Source organism: Ambystoma mexicanum, chromosome 3p, assembly GCF_040938575.1.
Source record: "Ambystoma mexicanum isolate Mex_15411 chromosome 3p, UKY_AmexF1_1, whole genome shotgun sequence".
Lineage (NCBI taxonomy): Eukaryota > Metazoa > Chordata > Amphibia > Caudata > Ambystomatidae > Ambystoma > Ambystoma mexicanum.
The window spans coordinates 894429190-894451341 of record NC_090925.1 but is presented as its reverse complement, the minus strand read 5'-3'; the positions used below and the strand labels follow the sequence as shown (position 1 = coordinate 894451341).

The window sequence follows — 22152 nt, the reverse complement described above, 5'->3', positions numbered from 1 at the left end:
CAACCACCCGGACGTGCTGGCAAGAGTCCACTTTTACAAAGTAAAAGAGGAGATTATGCAGGAGGCAAGGAACTCTAAGCAAATCCAATTCAGGGACGCAACCATCCTGCTTTACCAGGACTTAGCGAATAGCACCCTGTTGAAAAGAAAAGCTTTGAAGCTCATGTCTGACTGCTTGAGGGAGCGGAAGGTCTCATACCGATGAGGATTCCCCAGATCGCTGAACTTGGCAAACAATGGCAAGTTCACAATCTAACGGAAGCCGGCAAACTACTGGGCCCAGCAGATGGGGGCGAGGTAGCCGAAAATGGAACGGTGCGACGGGTGCCCGCTGGAATCTCCCCTTCAACGAGCTGAGCACGAGTTGAACGGAAGCGTAGGCTCCGTGGCCCCCGTGGCCCCCATGGAAAGGTCAGGAAACCGGACAAAGATTGATCTGCAGCCCCACACCACTGGGAACCCAACAGCCCATGGTAGACTGGATACCCAACGCCGAGTGCTCTGGTAGCTCAGAGTCCTACCACATGAAGATCACGCCTGTTTCAACAGGGGGCCATCATCCATACTTTGCAAATTAAGAGTCTAGCTACAATCTTAACAAGTTCTTGTTCGAGGTCACACGCAAGACAGGTCGGCCCGCCATAGCGGACGCATTAATGCACCACCTCTTAGCCATGGCCGAAAGTTAAGACCAGGGCCCGTTGGCCCCCTACAGGGCTGGTGGCGAGTCACAGCCAGTCACCCCGTTGGTGGAGGACTGGACTCAACACCAATAGTTGTGGGGCGGGGGTAAGGGGTAACACAGAGGTTTTGGGCGGGGGTGGGTTAATCTTGTTTCACAGAGTAAAGGCAAGCAGACACAACAAAACATCAACCTCAATGGACAGCGCAGAGGTAGGTGCCTTCCTCGATTCACGGGGGCCTCACGGGACGCAATGCGGGACAGATACCATCTCTGTGCTGACACATAAGAGGGCCCAGGACCGCTGACGGGAGCAGGGAACTCCCATTCCTGACATGGAACATTCAGGGTCTCAATTTTCCAGGGAAGGAGGTCGGTGGAGACGAGACTGGCACAGCTGTCTGCAGACATGGTGTTTCTCCAGGAGACCCACCCACTGGAGGCAGATGAGAAACGGGCCAATTTCTCCAGATTTAAAAAAAGGTTCTTTCCCTCAGCGGGGGAGAAAAAAAAAGGGGGCGGCCCTCTTGCTAAGCGAGAACACCCCCCACGACGCAGATCACAGTGAAACGGGACCCCGAGGATAGATTCTTGATGGTTAAGGGGTATCTTTGGGAACAGCCACTGACCCTGGAATCTATCTATTGCCCGAACACAGCACAGGACCGCTACCTCCTCATCATAATCCCAGTGATCCTCCATTCTTGGAAGGTCACTTCCTGATTGGAGGAGACTTCAACTCGGTCCCAGACCCACAAATAGACAAATCCCTCCCCAAAACGAGAGCTGACTTCGCCCAAACCCTTGTCCTGAGGGAGACGGGCACGGACAACATTTGGCGGCTGGACAACAGAGGGACCAAAGATTTCACCTTCTATTCACAAGTTCATAAAGGCTTCTCGCGGATTGATCTTCTACTGATGTCCGGGGATCTCATCCCCTGTCTCGAAAAGGTGGCAATACTCCCAAGGTTGTTGTCAGACCATGCCCCCATAACGGCTGGCCTGCGAGTCCAGGGGCTCACAACTCGCCACCCCCCCCCCCCCCCGAAGGCCTTGAAGCTTCAGAATTCCACATTATTGGACCCTGTAATCAAGCAGGAGGAAGCAGACACTCTCTCACCAACTACTTCAGGGAAAATGGGAACAGGGAATGCCCACAGCCCGTCGTCTGGGATGCCATGAAACCAGTGGTGCAGGGGGTTCTTATTAGCGCAGAGGCAGCGCGACGGCGCCACAGTCAACTCCACGAATCGATTCTAGAAAAAGGGGTAGAGGAGCTAGAAAGCAACTTCAAAAAGCGACAAACAATCAAGGTCGTCAGGGCCCTGAAAAAGGCCAAAATCGCATTGCAAATGCATTTAGCAGACAAGTCGGCAAAGGCAATGGCATACTCCAAGCAGTACTATTATGTAAAACGGTAATAAAGCCAATAGCCAACTTTCCTATAAATTAAAAAAGTTACACATGAGGAACCATGTCCCAAAGCTTATGAGGGCGGACAGGGTGCTCCGATATATGGAGGAAGAGAAAATTAGCATCTTACTAGAGCACCACAGAGGGATTATGGCAGGCTCCCCCACAACATCGACAGCACAGATGCACTACCTGGGATCCATTTGCACCGCTCCTCCCCACATTCAACTGGAGTGGCTCTAGCTCCCAATCACCACTGAGGAAACAATGGAGGCAATTAAATCACTAAAGTCCACCGCTCCGTGTCCAGACGGGTTCTCAAAGCGGTTCTATAAAGTGTTTGCGCACATCCTCGCCCCCCAACTATCCACTTTATTCAACTCCTTCCTCGCAAGTGGCGAAATCACCCCATCCATGAATGAAACAGCAACAGTACTTAGGCCTGAAGTCAGGCAAGGACCCTGACAAATGCGCCCCGTACAGGGCAATCACCCTCATGGCCAATCACTCTCATGAACAATGATGCCAAGATCTTCTCTAAGGTATTGGCGGCCAGACTAGGTAGGGTTCTCCACGACCTCATACACCCTGATCAAACAGACTTTATCCCTGGGGGAAACACCCAAGATAATATTAGGCGCACCATCAACCTAATCGAAAGCGCCTCTAGACTCTAGGTTGAGATCGCTGTCATCTCCCTTGACGCGCACAAAGCCTTCGAACTGCTGGACTGGGGATACATCGGCCGGACCTTGGCCCATTTTGGCTTTGGACCCAACTTCACCAAATGGGCCATGGCAAATTACCAACACCCATCCACCTACCTCAGACTAAATGGCACTAGCTCAGCTACAATAGCAATCTCACTCTCACCACTGATCTTTTCCTGGTCTATGGAGCCGCTCGTCATACGTCTCCGGGAGAACGGAGCCATACAAGGGCACACATACACGGCTGCGATGTACACGGACAACGTCCTTTTCACCATAACGCAGGTCGATAGCTCAATGATAGCCTTGTGTCGGGAAATCGAGGCCTTTGGCAACGCCTCTGGTTTCATGGACTCAATCTGCAGTTTGGCAATAAATATCCCAGGCAAACAGAGACCAACACTGGCCACCTGTGAAAACTCGAGTATTAGCTATTTGGGGGTCCAAATACCTGGCAAGGTAGGAGGGTATACCGATCCAACTCCCTGAAGCTTTTTACTGAGCTGCACAAGGACTTGGAACGCAGGCACAGGGAGGAGATCTCCTGGCTGGGAAGGGTGACAGTGGTTAAAATGAACATCGTCCCCAAGATTGCTTTACCACTGCACAGCCCTACCTGTCTACATCCCCATGTCTGACATCCAAAAATTGCAGAGGAAAATATAAAAATTCATCTACGTGGGCGCGAGGGGCAGGGGGGGTGTCACGCATAGCAAAAAGAATCATGCTGTGCGCAACACTAGCATGGGAGGATTGGGAGTCCCGGATGAACTTAGGTACTACAAGGCGGCGCATCTCTCCCACGCCTTCTGATGGGTCGCCATTACTAATCTGCCCCGCTGGAGGCAGATAAGAGGCTGACTGGAGCTCTGCCCCGCTAGAAGCACTTTGTTAGGGAGAATTCTCATCTATGGCTAATTTCCCTCACCTAGTGAGTCCCCCAGCAGCTTTGCTGGACTTCTGGAGTTTATTTTTTTCCACTGGGTAAGAGTAAGAGGTTTGCCACCACTCTTACCTGTGTTTTGCTATGTGTTTCCACCTGTTTTTGTGATTGTGGGCTCTGAAGGACACCACTTCAGTAGCCCCCTTCTTTGTGTGTGTGTCACACAGCACCTTTTGTGCAGTGGCACTGGGTTGTCGTTCAGACTCCCACCGACTCCATTTCTGAGGCGAATACTGTCCCCCAGAAAAGGGTAAAGTTACCATTAACTTTACTTAGTCAATCTACCACAGATCCCGTACACCCCATCTTCCATGGAGTACTGGAAAGGGTTAATTTGTATCCCTTTTTGATCTGTACCTCCTAGAGCATTGTTTTGCTCTTTTAACAATTAGACATGGCTGGTGGCAGTGGTATCTACCCTAACTTTCTACCGCGGTTATCTTATATAACCGTGGTAATATTGTAGGCTATTGTTTTAGCCTAGAACTTAAACCCGCTTGACCAAATCCTTTTTCTTTTGGCTCCGGTGCTGTTTATTCGCCATTTCTTTTTGTTAAACTCCTTCTTGTGTTTTACTTTGCGCGGCAAACCAGGTTTGCCTTCTTTGTTCGCTGTCTTTTGGCAGGCTTCTACCTAGAAGCCCTCCTCATGGCACCTGGGTGTCTAGGGGGGCTGGATGTGAGGGAGAGGTGTAGTCACCCCCTGCACAGGGTATCCTAGGAAACCCAAGTCGCACTTTGTTACGATTGATCAAGGTGGTTGTCCGGGCTGGACAACCCCCCTGCTGCGTGATTGACAGCCAGGCTGTGTGAATGGGGGTTTTGCGCATAAAAGGCAGGTCTCTTGGGCTAGAAGTCGGATAGAGTCGCCACTGGAACTGCAACAAACCGACGAGAAGCAGAGAGAACGACGGCTGCTGCAACTACCTTCCTGGTGAAGCCCTGCTGCAGTCCTGAGCTATCTACCTTCAACGACTCAGAGAAGATCCAGTCCGGAGTCTTCTTCCCTTGAGCTTGGTGGGAACAACCAGCTCATCTTCCACAGCTAGAGGATCCTCTTCCTTGGTCGAAATCGCTACACACAGCTGTAGTGGTCCGGATAGCCATCTGAAGAGCCTCTCCTGTTTTTAAGGAGCGCACCTTTTGTTCCGTGTCGCTGCTGCCGGCCTCATCCCTGTGTGGTGCAGACCCTCTTCAGACGTCCTCCTTCACAACGAAGCTCCAGGAATCGTGGGTCTGCAGGAAACCACTAGGAACAACTGCCAGGGCACCAGCTGCACCGTTGGAACAAGGTACTGGGTTCTACTTGAGGAAACTGGGTGAATCCCTTTTCTTCATTTCCAAGGCTTGCCCTTGTCTTCCCTTCTTCTTATAACTTTTGCTTCCGAACATTGAAAATATCGAAGTACTTTTGGCTACGTTGAATCTCAAACTATCTGACTGTGTGATCCTCGGCAACAGGCCCCGGTGTCTCTCAACCCTGGCTCCGGCCCTTTGACTTTTGAACTCCTGTCTTTGAGTGTTTCTTGATTCTGCCTGCCTAACCAAAATATTGTCTGTGATTTTTGCCTCCAACTCCCTATGGGTATCTCAATTGCTAAATGTGTTTTTACCCCGGTAGCATTTCATGTCACGGATACGTGTTTAGTTAGTATACCGACCTGTCAAAAAGTGATGGCAATTGTATTCGCAGAAACGTGTTTTGTTCCTAACACTGGTGCATTCAACACAGGGTACTTACCTTGAGACTTACTGTACAAAGTGAATTGGTTAATTGTAGTATATTTAATGTGTGGTTTTTATTGAAGTTTAATAGAAGTGTTGTGTTTATAATGAATGGTTTAAAAATAAATGTACTTATATTTTTCTACCTGAAACCTTGAGTCAGTGTTTGCTTGAGTCACAGTAATTGTGGTCCCTTTGTGTAATCTCTGCTACTGCTAACACTATAATTTAGTAGTACAGGCTTGTACCAAAGGTAAAACTTGTATTGCCACCTGTGGTCTTAATCGTGTGTAGTGGTCCCTAAGGGCACTGCACGGGATTCTGCCTAACACACTTCCCCCCCCCCACCTCCCAATGCACCAGGGCTCTCAGAAATTAGCCCCACTATCCTGTACCAAAAACACGGTCAAATGTTGGCGAGATGCCGCCCGTAAGTGGGGCTGCCGAGACACACTGGGGCCTTAAACCCCAATATGGAACAACCCTGACTTTTCCCCCGGCCATGTGCACCCACATGGTTTCACCAGGTGGAGGGAAGGGGGCCTAACACGGGTTTCAGACTTCCTGACCAACAGGGTCCCCTTATCATTTCATGAATGGAAAGAGAAAGCCATAGTCACGGAGGCACAAAGGTTTAGTTACACTCAAATTAGGCATTGGGTGTCGCAGAGCTCTGTCAGGACCAAAGGAGGCGGGGGGGCGTCTTACAGCTCTGAAACACACGCTCACACCCCCAAAACTCAGGGGCAGGGTTTCAACTCTTTAGCGCCTTTTAGACAGAACGGACCCTGATAAAGAGAAATACATGCTTGCTTGGGAAAGGGACCTGGGTCGGACATTAAGAGTTAGAGGACTGGGGGCGTATTTGGGCCCTGCTGCACAAAAGTTCAAAATGTGTTACCAACAAGGAAGAGGGCTGAAAGTATGCTTCAGATGGTATTTAACCCCGGAACTACTCAACAAATATAAACCGAAGCTTCCGGCACAACGCTGGAGGGGCTGTCCAGCCACTGGATCTTTATTTCATCTTCTCTGGGACTGCCTGAAAGTTTCTCTCTTTTGGCGGGAGATACTAGAACATATCCGGTTGATCACGGGCTTGAGCATTCCATGAGACACGGGAGTGATCTTACTGGGAGACACAGGGAGGAGCCTACCCGCTCTCAGGACACATGGCCAACCTATGCACTCAATTACTGACAGTGGCCAAAATAACAATAGCACGCTTAGGAAGAATTCCTAGGGCCAGGCCCTCCTTATGTGGTGGGCAGAGTTTTGGGACAGAATCTGGGCCGCTTTCCTCGATTACTCAGAGGAATTCCCAGGCTTGCCTCACTACTACCCCCCTCCCCTGTCACTAGGTGGATAACTTAATCCGGCCAGAGTGTCCGAGCTCACACCACCTGCCCATACAATCACATAGCAATACACCAAGCCCCGTATGGGTTCGGGGGGCCCACACTCAACCCAGACAAGCCTTTAATTGGCAGAGTGGTCAGACCCTGACTGTTGCAATCCCCTTTACTACCCTGATCTGGCGCTGTATACTACCACCAAAGACGCCTTGCACCTTTACCCCATGTGCTTATGTAGGTTTCCATGGATTATGTTAATGTTCATCCTGCGAAAAATGCTCAATAAAAATGTTTTGTTGAAAAAAAAATGTGTTCTTGTCTTTCAGATTTTACTGCTCAGGTGTGATGAACTAAAAGAAGTGGAATGGAAGGATACAAAGAGACTCCTAAAAAATGCTATCCTATGGAGAACAGGCGGAGACAAATACTTGGCATTTACCTATCCCCCCCGACTTAGATTTGTTTGAATTTCATGCCATTGGTTCTACTTGGAGGTGCCGGGTGCAAATGCAGAAAGGCGACCACCAGGTGGTCTAAGGAAACTTGCGAAAGGCTCAAGACGGCTGCATCCTAGAGAACACGTTGAAATCGGTTGGTCCCACCAGTCCATGGGTTGAAGCACCCCAGAGGGCCTTCACAGATCAGGTAGTCCAACAGAGCTTCGCCAGGCTAGATCCAGGAAGGAAATAGCTCCACGAGCCCTCTTTTTATCCAAAATCCAGCCTCGAATCAAGTCCAATCCCACCAATGGTAAAGATCTGCATCATTCAAACAGCAGCAGTGGTCCATTCAGGGACCAATGTTGGTTTCACTCATGTCTCATACAGACAGCAAAAGGCCAGCGGAGTCAAACTGAAGGCTTTACTTCCATGTAAAAAGTCAGGACAGGTTAAAAAACAAAAGCAAAATATTTAGGGGTCCAAAGGACTATGGCGGGAAAGTTGCCAAAAGAGAAATCCTTGGGATTCCCCCTTAAGCGGAGGTTGGGAATTTGTGCGAGTAATCCGCAAATTAAACCTTTCCTACCTTTCAGTTACAATGCATAGTTAAAAGAAGGCAACACAGTGGACTTGAAATCAACAACCGGATATTTTCAGTGTTCATTTGCAGCTCTTCCTTAGATATTAAGGCCCTTTAAAAGACTGAGTGAGTTTTCCTTGCATTATTTAGTTGGGTGTGTTGTGGAGAGCTACATATCACCATTCAGATGCTTAAAAACACGTGTCACAGTGTGAAGGCATGCCTTTTCAGGCTTCATGCGAGTCATCCTGCTTGTCTTATCCAACAGAGACTCCATTCGGCGGGTGAGAGAAGGAACAACTGGTAAAGTTCTGAATGGCAGTTTCCAGCCACTAAGCAAGGAGTAAGGAGGTGGTCTACATTCAGTCTGGGCTGTGGCACAAGCCGTGCTTTGGTTCCTTTGCCTGCAATAACTAAGAGGCTTAAACACAGCAATACAACAATGTCAAAACGGTTAGGAGGATAGTGGGATTTAAACTGTCAGTTATTCATTCAATCTACTATTGGAAACCTTGCGGCAACATTAACATTTGTACATTTTTTTAACTCAAGCATATAAGAGGTGACACCTTAAACAACATTTTATATTTAGCACATGATTAACATAAAAAGTTAACACAAACCTAATATCATTTGGGTATTGTTCGGATCAGTTTCTGTTTGCAAAGCCCCTATTAATATGTTTACAAGGCGCAGCTTCAAAGAAAGGAATGTCACTGGTTTCTCAATGGAAGCACTTTCATCGTTGCTAAACTTTCCATCAAGTAGAATCTAAAATTAGAAGAAGTAAAATCAGTTCATATACAAGACCTCCAACTTTCAAATAGCCAGCTTTTATATATCCACTTGTTCAAACATTAAAACAATAAGCTATACATGACCAAGGAAGAAGAACAGATTATTTATCTCCAGTAATATTCTTTCTGATGGATGTTCCTCCCACTGATTCCTTATCTTTGATATATTCTTCCTGCAGCAGCAGATCTTGGCAACTGTTCTGAGAAGGGTCACGGTGCGGCTCAGGTGTTGAAAATTGTTAGGCAAGATTGTATGAAGTACCCTGTGGGAGACTGCACCAGCCTTGTCCTCTTGGCAATAGTTAACCTAACCTTTGGTATAAGCATGTACTACGTAAATTGGTAGAGTGAGCAGCCAGGCTTATCTCAAGAGGGGTCAATGTGAGCTGTAGGGTTTTTACACAGCGATTCACAGTAACGAGTATCCAAATAAACACTTACTCTCAAGGTTTCTTGATTAAACAATTATTAATTTAACAGTCAGTTGAATAAGCCTTCTTTAGAAGGGAGCAAATATATGTAACACAAATATTCTTCAAAATACACACTCTCAGTAGATACCCATTTGGGATGGCACACAGACAATTCCTACACCCTGAGGTGACTAAAATAACTAGGACACTGTGGACATTGATATATCACTTGTACATTTAGAGCAATACTGAGTTTAGTGTCAAAAGGAAAAGAGGGGGGAATAAAACAATGGTTAACAAATATTCTTAAGCAGTTAAGTACTTTTTGAACCCTCAAATGCAAAGTAAATTAACCCTTTCCTGAAGGAAAGGTAAAGCACAAAGTCAGAGGTAAGAAGAGTCTTTAAGGGAGCTAGGACAGGCAATGTTAGTTGAGCAAAAGTCTAGGTGACCTGAAGCACTTCTTGCAGGTAGGTAAAAAGTCTTGCACAATGTTTTAGAAGTCTTTGCAAAAAATGAAATCACTGTAGGGCCACAAGCTGGGAGGCTTGTGAGGCGCAAAACTGCAAGCAACTCTGCAAAAACAACCAAGACAAGTCTCAACTGAGAACTAGCAAGGCTACACAACAAGAGGTAAGTCCCCTCATGTTCACAGTACCTTTGGTTTGAAAAAATTGGTTCCAGTTGGCTGTTGTTCCTGTGTAGGTCTGCAGATCCTGTTGTTCGTGGACCCCAGTCGTGGGGACAAGAGGGAGGATGTCTGGGGACTTCTGCACTACGAATTGAAGGTCAGTGGCAGCACTGGGCAAATTTCAGATCAGCGGCACTTTGTAGTTTCAGCTCCTTGCGGCTCTCGCAAACAGCACCACAGCGGTTCTTGGATACCTTTATGGACTTTCCTCAGATCTAGGGTCCAGCACTCTGTTGAGGTGGCTCAGGCTTGGTCAGTCCTTCATAGGAGTCTGGAGGATCATCCTGGAGCTTGGGTCGGACTTAAAAAAACAAGACACACTATTCTGGTGTTCCTCTCCATGGCAATCGGTTCCTGCACCAGCAATGCAAGTACAGCCAGCTCCGAGCAGATGTCCAGACGAGTTCGCTTTAGGGTTGATTGGTCCCACCAACCCAAAGAGAGAAGTCGTCTGTTGCAGGGCTTCTCTAATCAAGGTGAATTCAGAGCTTCAGCAATGCAGCAGGGCTTCACCGGGCAAACCAAGCAAGCGTCTCTTCCAAGTTCTTCTTCAGATTCCTTCATCCAGTGGCCGGCTCTGTCTTCCAAGCAAAAAACCTCACCTTTTATGCAGGTTTTTCCCATTCATTCGCAACCTAGCTGTCAATCACACAGCAGGGTGGCTGTCCTCCAAGGACAGCCAGACAGCCAATCACCTTTGAGTGCATTCCTGTAACCAAGGGGATTAAGCAGTGAAGGTGCTGTGTGTCACAATGTAAAGATGATGCCTATAGTCAGACTCCAAAGTCAAATGAGAAACAGTGTCCAAATCGCAGAAAAATACATTAGTCTCTCCAGGTTATAAATAATTAAAAGTCCTAGAAGTCCAGCAAAAAGAGGTGGGGATATCCAAGGTAGAAGGGAATTAGCATATTTCTGAGAATTCTCAGCGCTGTCGAGTCCGGATGCAGCGTCGGTATAAATAGCACTCACGGCGCTGCATGCAAATGGCTTTCACAATAGTCCATCGAGAGATCCACGCTGCCTGCGCAGCCAATCTACTGATCAAAAATGAAAAAGAAAAAAAAAAGAATCGACACACCATAGTCCCTTTTCCATGTCTATGGCGGCCAGACTGGAGGGGCTCCAGCACCGGAGCGCAATGCTCCGGTCCAACAAATAAGTGGAGGGGGAGGGGTAATTGTGGCATTTAGAAGTGAGGGGGGGGGGAAACAGGGAGCGGTTCCCTGTTGCCTCCCTGCACTGAAAAAAAAAGAAGAAAGAACGCCACCCGGGGAAGGGCCTCGGGTGGACTGGGACAGCGAGTGGGGATTGTGTATTCTCATCCACTGTTCCAGCCACCTGATTGGCTGAGTGCCCTTCCCAGGGTGCAAATGGATTGCATCCACTGTTAGGAAAGAATTCTCTTTTAGCCAACTTCCCTCCATAGTCTATGGACCCCAAAACTATTGGCTTTTGTTTCTGAACCCGTCCTTATCATTTTACAGATCAGTTACCTGGCCTTTTGCTCATTTGTCATGGGGAAATTGATCATTCCTTCAGACTGTCAAACTGGGAAGACATGCATTACTTACCGTAATAGCATTTCTGATGATTGTATCTGCTTAGATTCACATGCTGTGCATACAGTCCGACATCTAGTGGCAACCGCAGATTATTGCATCTTGTCTTTCAAGGATCGAAAGTGGACGTCGGCATAGGCGTGTCTGTAACACTATCCCCAACGTGACGTGTAGTGTACCCAGAAATCCTCACGCATCGAGATCCCTCTGATTGTATTTTTTCTGCCTTGAGGGAGCCGTATGACTATCATGTGCGAGTACAGAAAGAAAGAAGTAGTAAGACGTCTATGTTCCTTCCATCTAGTGGGAAGGAAGGGTGGGTGCATGTGAATCTAAGCAGATACACTCATCAGAAATGCTATTACGGTAAGTAATGCATGTCTTCTGATGCTTTTTAATCTGCTTAGAATCACATGCTGTGCATAGACGAGCTAGCAGTACCCGGAGTTGGAGTTGGGATGTTAGAAGGAACAGTAGTGAAAAGATGTCTTAGCACTGCTTGTCCCACCAGAGAATCAGACCTAGATTGAGTGTCTAGGCAATAGTGTTTTGTAAAGGTGTGTACAGAAACTCCAGACTGCCACCTTGCAAATGGACTCGAGAGGAACATTTGCAATGAATGCTATGGAAGCCCCTGTGCCCCGAGTAGCGTGTGCTCTAGGCTTGTAGTGCACTTCTCTCTTGGCAAGTTTGCAGCAGAGTGGGATGCAGTTGGCAATTCATTTAGAGATAAGTGATTTAGAGACATGGTCCCCTTATTTACCAGCAGCCACTGAAACGAAAAACTGGTTTGTTTTCCTTAGTGGTTTCGTTCTTTCCAGATAGTACATGACTGCCCTGCGCACATCTAGTGTGTGTAGGCTTTTTTCTGCCACTTGGTAGAGTTCTGGAAGAATGTAGGCAGTCCTATAGACTGGTTCCCATGGAACTTTGAAATGAATTTAGGCACAAACCTTGGGTGAGCGTGCAGAACTACTGTATCTCTGTGAATTGTGACAAAAGGGTCTAGAATAGAGAGGGCCTGTAGTTCACTAACTCTTCGTATGGAAGTGACTGCCTCTAGGAAGGCTGTCTTCTAAGTGAGTGTGTTTAGGCTTGCTTTGTGCATAGGTTCAAATGGACACCCCATAAGTCTGGTTAACACCACATTAAAGGTCCCATCCGGGAGCTGGGTTGGATACATTCTTTTAACCCCTTCCATAAAAACTTTAATCACTGGGATATTCCACCAAGACACTTTCTGCTGGGATGTAGTGTAGGCTGAAAGTGCAGCTAGGTGAACCTTTAGGGAATTGAATACAAGACCTCAGTCCAGCAGGTGAGCCAGGAATAACACAATATGTGTAGGGGAACATTCAATGGGACTGATGTCGCTGGTATTACACCATATGACAAATCGTTTCTATTTATTAGAGTAGAAATGTCTGGTGTTTGGTTTCCTTGTCTCTCTGAGTATATCCATGCATCTCTGAGGAAGCTGGAGATGCCCAAACTCTAAGATTTCAGGAGCCAGGCCGCTAACTTGAGAGTTTGCAGGCATGGATGGAGCGTTTCCCTTTGTCCTGAGACAACATGTTGTAAGGACAAGGCAGATTCATTATGGGAGAGAGAGACATTTCCATTAGATGGGAGAACCAGGGTTGGCGTGCCCATAATGGGGCCACCAAAAGAACAAGTTACTTTCTTACCTGGTAACGTCCTTTCGATGGGATGTTCTTCCGACATATTCCACATCTATGACAGTAATCACCACAGCTGTGCTGCTTCAGAAAATGTTTCGGTGTCTGCGTCCGACGTCGATACGCTGTACCTCGAGGGCCACCGTCGCGTCACGCCAACGCCACCGGATGTTATATGCAGGACGCACGACGCCCGTAGCCTCAGTTCTAGTTTTTTCCCAGAACGTGTGGCACCAATCTTCTCCCAGTAGGACTACAGAAAGCCTTGCCGAAACGTAAGCTACGATCGCATACAAAATTCTGTAGAGGGGCAGGCTGGGAGGGTGCGATGTGGAATCCGTCGGAGCAACATCCCATCGAAAGAACGTTACCAGGAAAGAAAGTAATTTGTTCTTCGAGGTGATTGTGTCCTCCGACGTATTCCACATCTATGACAGACTCCCAAAGCAGAACCAACGTATGGAGGTGGGAAAAGAAAGTAGAATTTTAGAATGCCCAATCAAATTGCAGAATAGAGGACCGCCTTACCAAAGGTCAAATCTTGCCCATGGATAGAATCCAGGGAGTAGTGCTTTACAGAAGTATGGACAGAGGCCCATGTGGCTGCTTCACAAATATTACAAATGGGAACACCCCTCTGCAGAGCAGTGGAGGCAGCCACACCCCTAGTAGAATGAGCCCGTAAGCCCACCAGAGGGTCATTACCCGCCAGATGGTAGCATTCAGAGATTGTCAAGATGATCCAACGGGACAAGGTCTGCTTAGAAACAGCTTGACCTAAACGCATTCCAGCGTATCCTACAAATAGCTGATCGTCCACTCTGACCCGGGACATGCGTGAGATGTAGAAACTTAAAGCTCTCCTAGGATCCAACCTATGGAGCCTCTCCTCTTCCTTGCCAGGATGTAGAGGAGGATAGAACGCCGGAAGAATTATCTTCTGGCTCAAATGAAATTCCGACACAACCTTCGGAAGAAAAGAAGGACGAACCCCAAGGACAACCCTGTCCTTATGGAACACTGTGAAAGGTGGCTTGGCAGATAGTGCCTGCAACTCACTCACTCTGCGGGCGGAAGCAACCGCAACTAAAAATACAGTCTTAAAGGACAACAGTCTCAATGGACAAGAACGTAAGGGCTCAAACAGAGCTCCCATTAGGAACTTTAAAACTAAGTTCAAATCCCAACCGGGCACCTGGAAAGGTGACGGAGGAAACACATTAGTTAGCCCTTTCAAAAACTGAGAAATCAAAAGATATCTTAAAATAAGAACACTCCTCAGACGAGCGCTTAAATATTGACAGCGCCGCCAGGCAACCCTTAATGGTACCCACTTGCAGGCCCCTGTGGGCTAAAGAAAGCAAAAAAGACGGAACCACAAGAAATGAACACTGAAAAGGATCCACATTCTGTACCCTGCACCAGTCGCAGAACTTTCTCCAACGGCAACGGTACAGGGATTTTGTTGCTGGCCTTCTGGCCGAGAGCAGCACCTCCATCACGTCTTCAGGGAGGTCCCAATCCTTGTACCTCAACCTTTCAGAAACCAAGCATGAAGGTTGAGAGACTTGATCTCTGGATCGAGAGCCCAACCCCCCTCCCGTGAGAGAAGATCGTCCTGGTAGGGAAGACGGCATGGAGGGCAGATGGACATGTCGAGAAGGTCCGGGTACCACGCTCTCCTGGCCCATGCCGGAGCAATGAGGATCATCCGGGACCGAACCTCCGTAACCTCCGCAGCACTTGCGGAATGACAGGGACTGGAGGAAACACGTACAGCAGTTTGAAGGACCACTCCACTATGAACGCGTCCCCTATGGCTCCTCTTGGAGGAAATTCCCGCAAGCAGAATCTTTCGCACTTCCGGTTGACACTGGTGGCGAAGAGATCCAGGTGTGGGGTCCCCCAAAAGGCGAAGATCTCCAAAAGAACTTCCTGAGCCAGCTCCCACTCGTGAGAGACTCTGCTTTGCCTGCTCAGAGCGTCTGCCACCTCGTTTTCATCTCCGGCCAGATGAACTGCCGAGATCGAAATTTCCTGCTGGATGGCACAGAACCAGAGCTGCATCGCCACTCTGCACAGTGGGAGAGACCCTGCCCCCCCCCCTTTTTGCTGAGGTAGTGCATGGCCACTGTATTGTCCGTCAGAATCAGGACATTCTTCCCCCGCACAGACGGCAGAAAAGCCTTCAGGACTAGCCTGACGGCCCTCAGCTCCAACAGATTGATATGGAGTCTGGACTCTGACGGAGACCAACGACCGCTGACTGTCAACTCGTTGGTATGAGCTCCCCATCCTGTGAGGGATGCGTCCATCACGATCGTCACCTCCGGCCAGGGTAGTCAAAATGGAGCCCCTTCATCAGATTGCCTTCGACGGCCCACCACAGAAGATCCTGGGCGACTGAGGGTGGCACCTGAACGGGATCCGACATCCTGCTGGAGAACTGCGACCACTGCATCTTGAGAGCCCACTGCAGAGATCTCATCCGCAGCCTGGCCTCTGGCACCAGTAGAATGCAGGATGCCAGGAGGCCAAGCAACCTCAAGAACTCGAACGTCGGGAGATTCTGGGCATGTTGAAACTTGTCTACCATCTACAGGATGTGATGAACCCTCAACCTGGGGTGGCAAACACTGCCCCAGAGATGTGTCGAGCACTGCTCCGATGTACTGGAGCCGCTGGGTAGGTGTCAAGTGGGACTTCTTTCTTTAAGTTGAGGGAGAAGCCCAGCCTGTGAAGCGAGTGGCAGGGACTGACAGATGATCCAGGACTTGCTCGGGAGAGCGCGCCCTGATCAACCAATCGTCCAGGTAGGGGTAGACGTGAATCCCCCCTTTTCTGAGATACGCTGCCACCACCATCATCAGCTTGGTGAAGACCCTCGGGGCAGAGGTCAATCCGAACGGCAGGACCCAAAACTGAAAATGCGAGTCGCCAACCGCGAACCTCAGGTACTTCCTGTGCTTGGGATGAACCGGCACATGAAAGTAAGCATCCTTGAGGTCGAGAGACACCAACCAGTCCTGAAGTTGAAGGGCCTGGAGGACTTGAGAGAGAGTAACCATCTTGAACTTGTCATTCCTGAAGAGCTTGTTCAGACCTCGCAAGTCCATGATGGGTCTCAATCCCACGTCTTTTTTCAGGATCAAAAAATATGGGGAATACCATCCCTTGTTCCTCTCCGCTACAGGCACCAGTTCTATGGCGCCTTTCTCCAGCAGGGATTTGATTTCCTGTGCAAGGAGCAGATCCGGACTCTTCAAAGAGAGCTTCCCTGGTGGATTGTTGCGGGGCCTCTGCCGGAAAGGAAGGCGGTAGCCGTGGGCCATGATCTCCAGAACTCACACATCTGAAGTAAAAGGCACGCCATTCAACAAGATGCTGCGCCAGTCTTCCCCCAACAGGGGAACCATGGGACATGGCCTTATGACTGAGCGGAAGCGGCTGCGGCATGCCTGAGGGCAAAGAGGCAACTGCCACGCGGCTTTGGCACCTCGAGTACCTTGTTTTCCACCTCTGGTACTCCTACGTTGGCCCCTTTGACTGGCAGCCCCCCCTCGATCTACCAAAGGAAGAGTAGTATCAAAAGGAACCTCCCCTCCATTACTGTCCCCTAGGATGAAAAAGCGGAGGTTGACGTACTGCAGCGCTCAACGACTTTGCTGCAGCTTTGGAGGTCTGCAACCTCTGAAGGCTTTCGTCAGCCTTGCTGCCAAAAAGATGGACACCATCAAAGGGCATTTTGAGAAGCCGGGACTGTACATCAGGAGCAAATCACGACTTTCGCAACCACGCAAACCTGTGCATCACGGTGCTCGTCGCCGTGGACTGGCTGACACAGTCTTGCACGTCCAGACCCGACTGAACGGATTCACACATGGCATCCTTGCCATCCTGAACGAGGGCAACAAAACCATCCCGTTCCTCCCCTTCGGGAATATGTTCAGCCACCAAAGATACACAGTTCCACAGAGTGTGAGTGAATCTTGCCAAGGCACAAACGGAGTTGGCTGCCTTTAAAGCCATACCCCCAGAGGAAAACACTTTCTTTGCCCAACCGTCAAAGCGCGTGTCGTCCCTATTCGGAGGGATGGCAGGGTACGCAGCCTGCTTTGCTGGGGCCGTAGCCGCCTGTGCGACCAAACTCTCCGGAGTGGGGTGCATAGACAAGTAGAAGAGGTCGCCACTGGTTGAACAGTATTTTTTCTTTAACGTCTTATTCACTGCCGGGAGACTCTCCGGAGCAGTCCAAGCCGCCGCCACCCTTCTTTGTAAGGCCATATGAAATGGCAGCACCGGGTCAGTGGGTGGACCTTGGTCCAAAATATCTGTCAGGTCATCCTGCAGAAAATCCACAGGTGGAGCAGACCACCCCAAGTACTCCGTCACCCTCGACATGAGAAACCTGTACGACGACTCAGCGTGTGTACCAGGCTCAGGCCTTCAAACTCAACCTCCGGAGAGGTGTCCAGACCACTGGCGTCATGTAAGGATTGACGCAGGTCTTCCATTTGGATATGACCTGATAACAGGTCATCAGGAACCTCAGGAGGAACAAACCCCTCCACATCTGACCCTTCATCCACCTCGGAGATGTAATCCAAAGGCTGGAATAAATCCCTGGATGAGGGCACAGAAAAAGGCTCAAACGCAGGCCTCACTGAATTACTCACAGCCTTCCTCGGAGTCTCCACCAGCCTCCAGGGCACCTCCGACAAAGCCTCCTCAAAAGGCGCTGAGGGAGTCGGCGGAATCGGTGTGGACGTCGAGCGAGGCACCAACGACTTCGACAACGGCTTCGAGGCCGGAGCCCTGAAGGTGTCCTTCGACGGCCTCAGCGTCAATGGCGTTGAAGACTTCCTCGGAGGCGGAGCCTCGAGAGAGTCCTTCGACAGACACGGCGTTGACGGTGTTGATGCCTTCTTAGAAGGCTGCACAGGCTCCAATCGTCTAGACGGCTCCCGATGATCACGCCGACCGCCCGAACCCGAAGGCGTGCGAGCGGTGGCCCTACAGCGTTCCTTGCTGGCTTCTCTCAAAGGCGCAGACGGATCGGTGCCCTGCGATTCGAAAGTCATCATTATCGCCTTGCGAAACGCGTCCCATTCCGCCAGAGATGAATTCTTGTTGGGACAAGCTACCCGCCGTCCGGCGCAGTCCTCGGGCGAGGAAGGCGACCGGTGACGGCGCTTCCGCAAATGCCTAGAAGAGGCAGAGGAATGGCCAGAACCACTCCGGGACTGAGACCCCCTGGACTTACGCCAACGCGGAGAGTCGCCCCTCGAATCGTAGGTCGAAAGCCCAGCGGATTTCGACTTACAGGGTTTGGAAACCCTACCAACAGACAACAACTTCTTCCGCTCCCGCAAGGCCTTCGACGTCAAGGACTGGCATTCATCGCAGTCATCGGTGGCATGTCTCTCGCCGAGGCACCACAAGCAGACGTCATGCGGGTCCGTAAGCGACATCTTGGAACTGCAGTCCCGGCACTTCTTGAAGCCCGACCTCGGGGTAGAAGACGACGAAGACATATTTCACAATTAACCAAGTACGAAGAACTGATTCAACAGGAGAAGAACCGAGGTGTGCTGAGATTCCGAAGCGAACACGTTCACAGGAAAAATGGAACTGAGGCTACGGGTGTCGTGCGTCCTACATATAACATCCGGTGACGTCAGCGCTCGAAGGAGGCCTTCGAGGGACAGTGTATCTACGTAATCAACGCAGGACGCCGAAACATTTTCCGAAGCAGCACAGCTGTGGTGATTACTGTCATAGATGTAGAATACGTCGGAGGACACAATCCCCTCGAATCATGGTTACTGGTTCCTGGTGCATCTTGTGCACAACCTTGTTGAGTAGGGGAGTTAGGGGGAAAAGCGAAAACAAATCTCCCTGACCATGTTATCCAGAGACCATTCACCTTGGATTGGTTCTGAGGGTACCTGGAGGTGTAATTATGGCATTGTGAGTTCTGCAGAGTTGCGAACAAGTCGATCTCTGGGAAACCCCATTCTGCAAAAACATTGGAGATGATGTCTTTGTGTAGTCGCCATTCGTACTGTAAGGGCAGTGGGGAGTCTCGGCTGAGCACGTCTGCCAGCAGATTGAGTTCCCCTGGAACGTGTTGAGACAATAGACACATCTTGTGTTTGAGAGGTAACTTCAAAATGTTCTGAGATAGTTTGGACAGCCCCGGAGAATGAGGCCCCCCCTGCTTGTTCAGGTAGTACATGGCTGTGGTGCTGTCTGTGAGGACCAGTACTGTTTTTCCCTGTAGCTGTGTCTGAAAGGCTTTCAGTGCTTTAAACACTGCTAGTAGCTCCAACAGGTTTATAGTTGGAAGCTACCGCTGGGGGCCAAACCTCGTGCGCCGTCTGTTGAAGATGGAGAGCCCCCAGCCGTGCGGATGCGTCCGTCATGAGAGTGGCTTATACTGCAGGGGGGGAGGTGAAGGTCTTCCCCCTTCAAGAGGTTTTCCCTCGAGCACCACCTCAGAGAGAGCACGAGGGCTACCGAGACAACCACTAGATCGTCCCATAGTCAGCTGGACTGACACCATTGGCTGTTGAGCCGCTCTTGCATGGGGCGTATGTGCAAACGCGCATGAGGAACCAAGTAAATGCAGGACGCCATCATATCTAGCAGTTGCATGACCTTGCATACTGTCACCTTGCGACCGGCTACATACTGAGGGATTTGAAACCGCATGTTTTGAAACCTCTTGTTGGAGGGAAAGACAAGCCTGTCTTCTGTCCGAATAAGAGCTCCTAGAAACTGCTTGACTTGACTGGGGTCAAGGCTGGATTTCTTCTTGTTTATGGAGAATCCCAGACTGAATAAAAGGTTGCCCGTCCTTTGAGTATTTGCTAGGCATGTTTCATAGCAGTCCCCGGTTATGAGCCAGTTGTCGAGGTAAGGATAAACTGGGATGGATTGCCTGCACAGGTGAGCCACTGCCACTGCCAGTACCTTTGTAAATACCCTTGGGGCTGAGGCAATGCCGAAGGGAAGGACCTTAAACTGATAGGGCTTGCCCTCTATCATGAACCTTAGGTACTTTCTGTGTGCCGGCAACATTGAAATATGAAAGTATGCATCTTTCATGTCCAATGTTGCCATGTAATCCCCTTTCATGAGAAGAGGAATTACTTCCTGCAGCGTCACCATGCGAAACGTTTTGGGGTTTGACAAACCTGTTCACTGGGTGCAAGTCTAGCACAGAGCGCATGGTTAGGTCCTTTTTGGGTACAAGGAAGTACTCTAAATAAATAAATACCCTTGTTTACCTGTAGAACGGGGACGACTTCGATGGGGCCCTTTTCCAGCAGGATCTTGACCTCTTGTAATAGGATCTGGAGGTGTTCCGGTGTCAGGTGCCTGGATCTTTGGGGTCTTACTGAGGTGGCCTGCTGAACTCTATTTAGTACCCGTGGGTGACGGTCTTGAGCACCCACTAGTCCGATGTGATCCCATCCAATGCATGCAGGAAAGATGTTAATCGTCCCCCGACCGTGGATGCATGGGAGGGTACCCGACTGGAGAGTAATTTTTTACCAGTGGTCAGGGAGCCTCTAGGGGTGGCGTTGCGACCCCTTCCCTATTCCCAGACGTTGTCCTCTAGGCGGGTAAGTAGTGGGGGTGTTAGAACCTTGTCCCGAAGACCAGTTGTTCCCTGAGCCATACTGATTATGGGGGGAACGTTGATAGGATTGGCAGCGAAAAGAGCAGCAAGAACTTCCCCCTCTTTGAAAAGATCTTTGGGTAATTTGGTTCAAGGACTTGAGGGTCTCATGTTCTTTTTTGGCCATCTCCAGTGCCGCGTCCACCTCTTTTCCAAACAGATTTGAATCTTCCACGGGTTTCTTAATCAATGATGCATGAGTCTTGCGTTTAAACTCTGAATTTCTCAGCCAGGCATGGCGCTTTAACAGGGTACCTTGTACCAGGGAGCGACCAGATGTTTCAGCAGCATCCAAGGTATTCTTGAGAATGCTGTGATTAACTTGTTTGCCACCCATTACGATTGCAAGTAGGTGGGTGCGCACTGGTTCTGCGACCTCCTGCAGACCCTCTTGCAGGAGGTTCCACTGGACATCTGAATAACTAGCCAATAGGGTGGTATTATTGGCTATGCTCGAGGAGTAAGCCGCAGCAGTGGTTATTCTTTTCCCCAGAGCATAAAATCTCTTACACTCCTTGTCTGGTGGTGACTCGTCTGTAGACAAGGGGACCGCCGCCATCGTCCTCATAGTCGTGACCACCAGAGAGTCTGGCGTAGCATGACCGCTGATAAATAGGGGATTGGTAAGGGAGGGTAGAAATAGTTTCTCCACTCTGGGATTAACAGCTCTAGTCTGAGAGGGTGTTAATAAAGAGGGGGGTATAAGCCTCTTGATGGAATTGAGAAGGGGAATAGCTTGACTAACCAGAGGCTTCTCTTTTAAAATGTCCTCCACAAAATCAGAGTCAATAACAGCCTCCTGTGTGGCTATCTGGAAGTGCTCTGTTGCCTTCCTGAGAATGGCATTAAACGCCATTTGGTCGTCCACAAGAGAAGCCTGACACACAGGGGGAGATGATGGAGAGTCAAGGCCAATGGCATCCTGGTCCGGGGTTGGAGTCAGGGATTGCCATGGTGGGTTCTCACCAACAGGTTGGATATCCCCCAAATTCGGGGTGTAATCACGAGGATCATCGAAAAGATCATCCCCCTGTGCTTAAGGGTCTTGTGAATAAGGGTCAGGAGGAACCTCTTCAGGGTCTGAAAGATCAAAGACCTCCTCATGGAAGGGGTCTGAGGTCCTCTGATATTTAGTTACTGAGGGTACAACAAGACATCTCCTCACAAGGCCTTTTTGGGGTAAACCTCTCTGAAAAATCTACACATTTCTCTAGCCTGTTCACACACCCCTCAAATTTCTCCCTAGTCCATTTAGATGACCCAGAAGTGTCTAAAGGGGGAAAAGAATCCTCTAGAGGATCCGGTAGTCTAAAACGTCAGGTTTTTTCACTGAGCGTCTGTCACATCTGGCCGTAGCCGCTTGAGGCGCACCCTTTGCCTAAACGAAGGCAGGCTTAGTGAAAAGCCTGTTCAGGGATATTTTGGAGGCGTTGGCGACTGCCATGGAAATGCACTCCGAGGTTTCGTTGTGCAC

General features: G+C 49.5%; 1 protein-coding gene across 6 annotated transcripts in view; it reads right to left on the bottom strand.

The window, feature by feature from the left end:
• Nucleotides 1-22152, bottom strand: part of RALGAPB (Ral GTPase activating protein non-catalytic subunit beta) — a 2501232-nt gene that overhangs the window by 1284085 nt on the left and 1194995 nt on the right. For all 6 annotated transcript variants that reach the window (XM_069652125.1, XM_069652127.1, XM_069652128.1 and 3 more), the window contains one exon: nt 8473-8620. In XM_069652125.1, coding sequence (XP_069508226.1) covers nt 8473-8620 — 148 coding nt within the window. The remainder of the gene's footprint in view (nt 1-8472; nt 8621-22152) is intronic.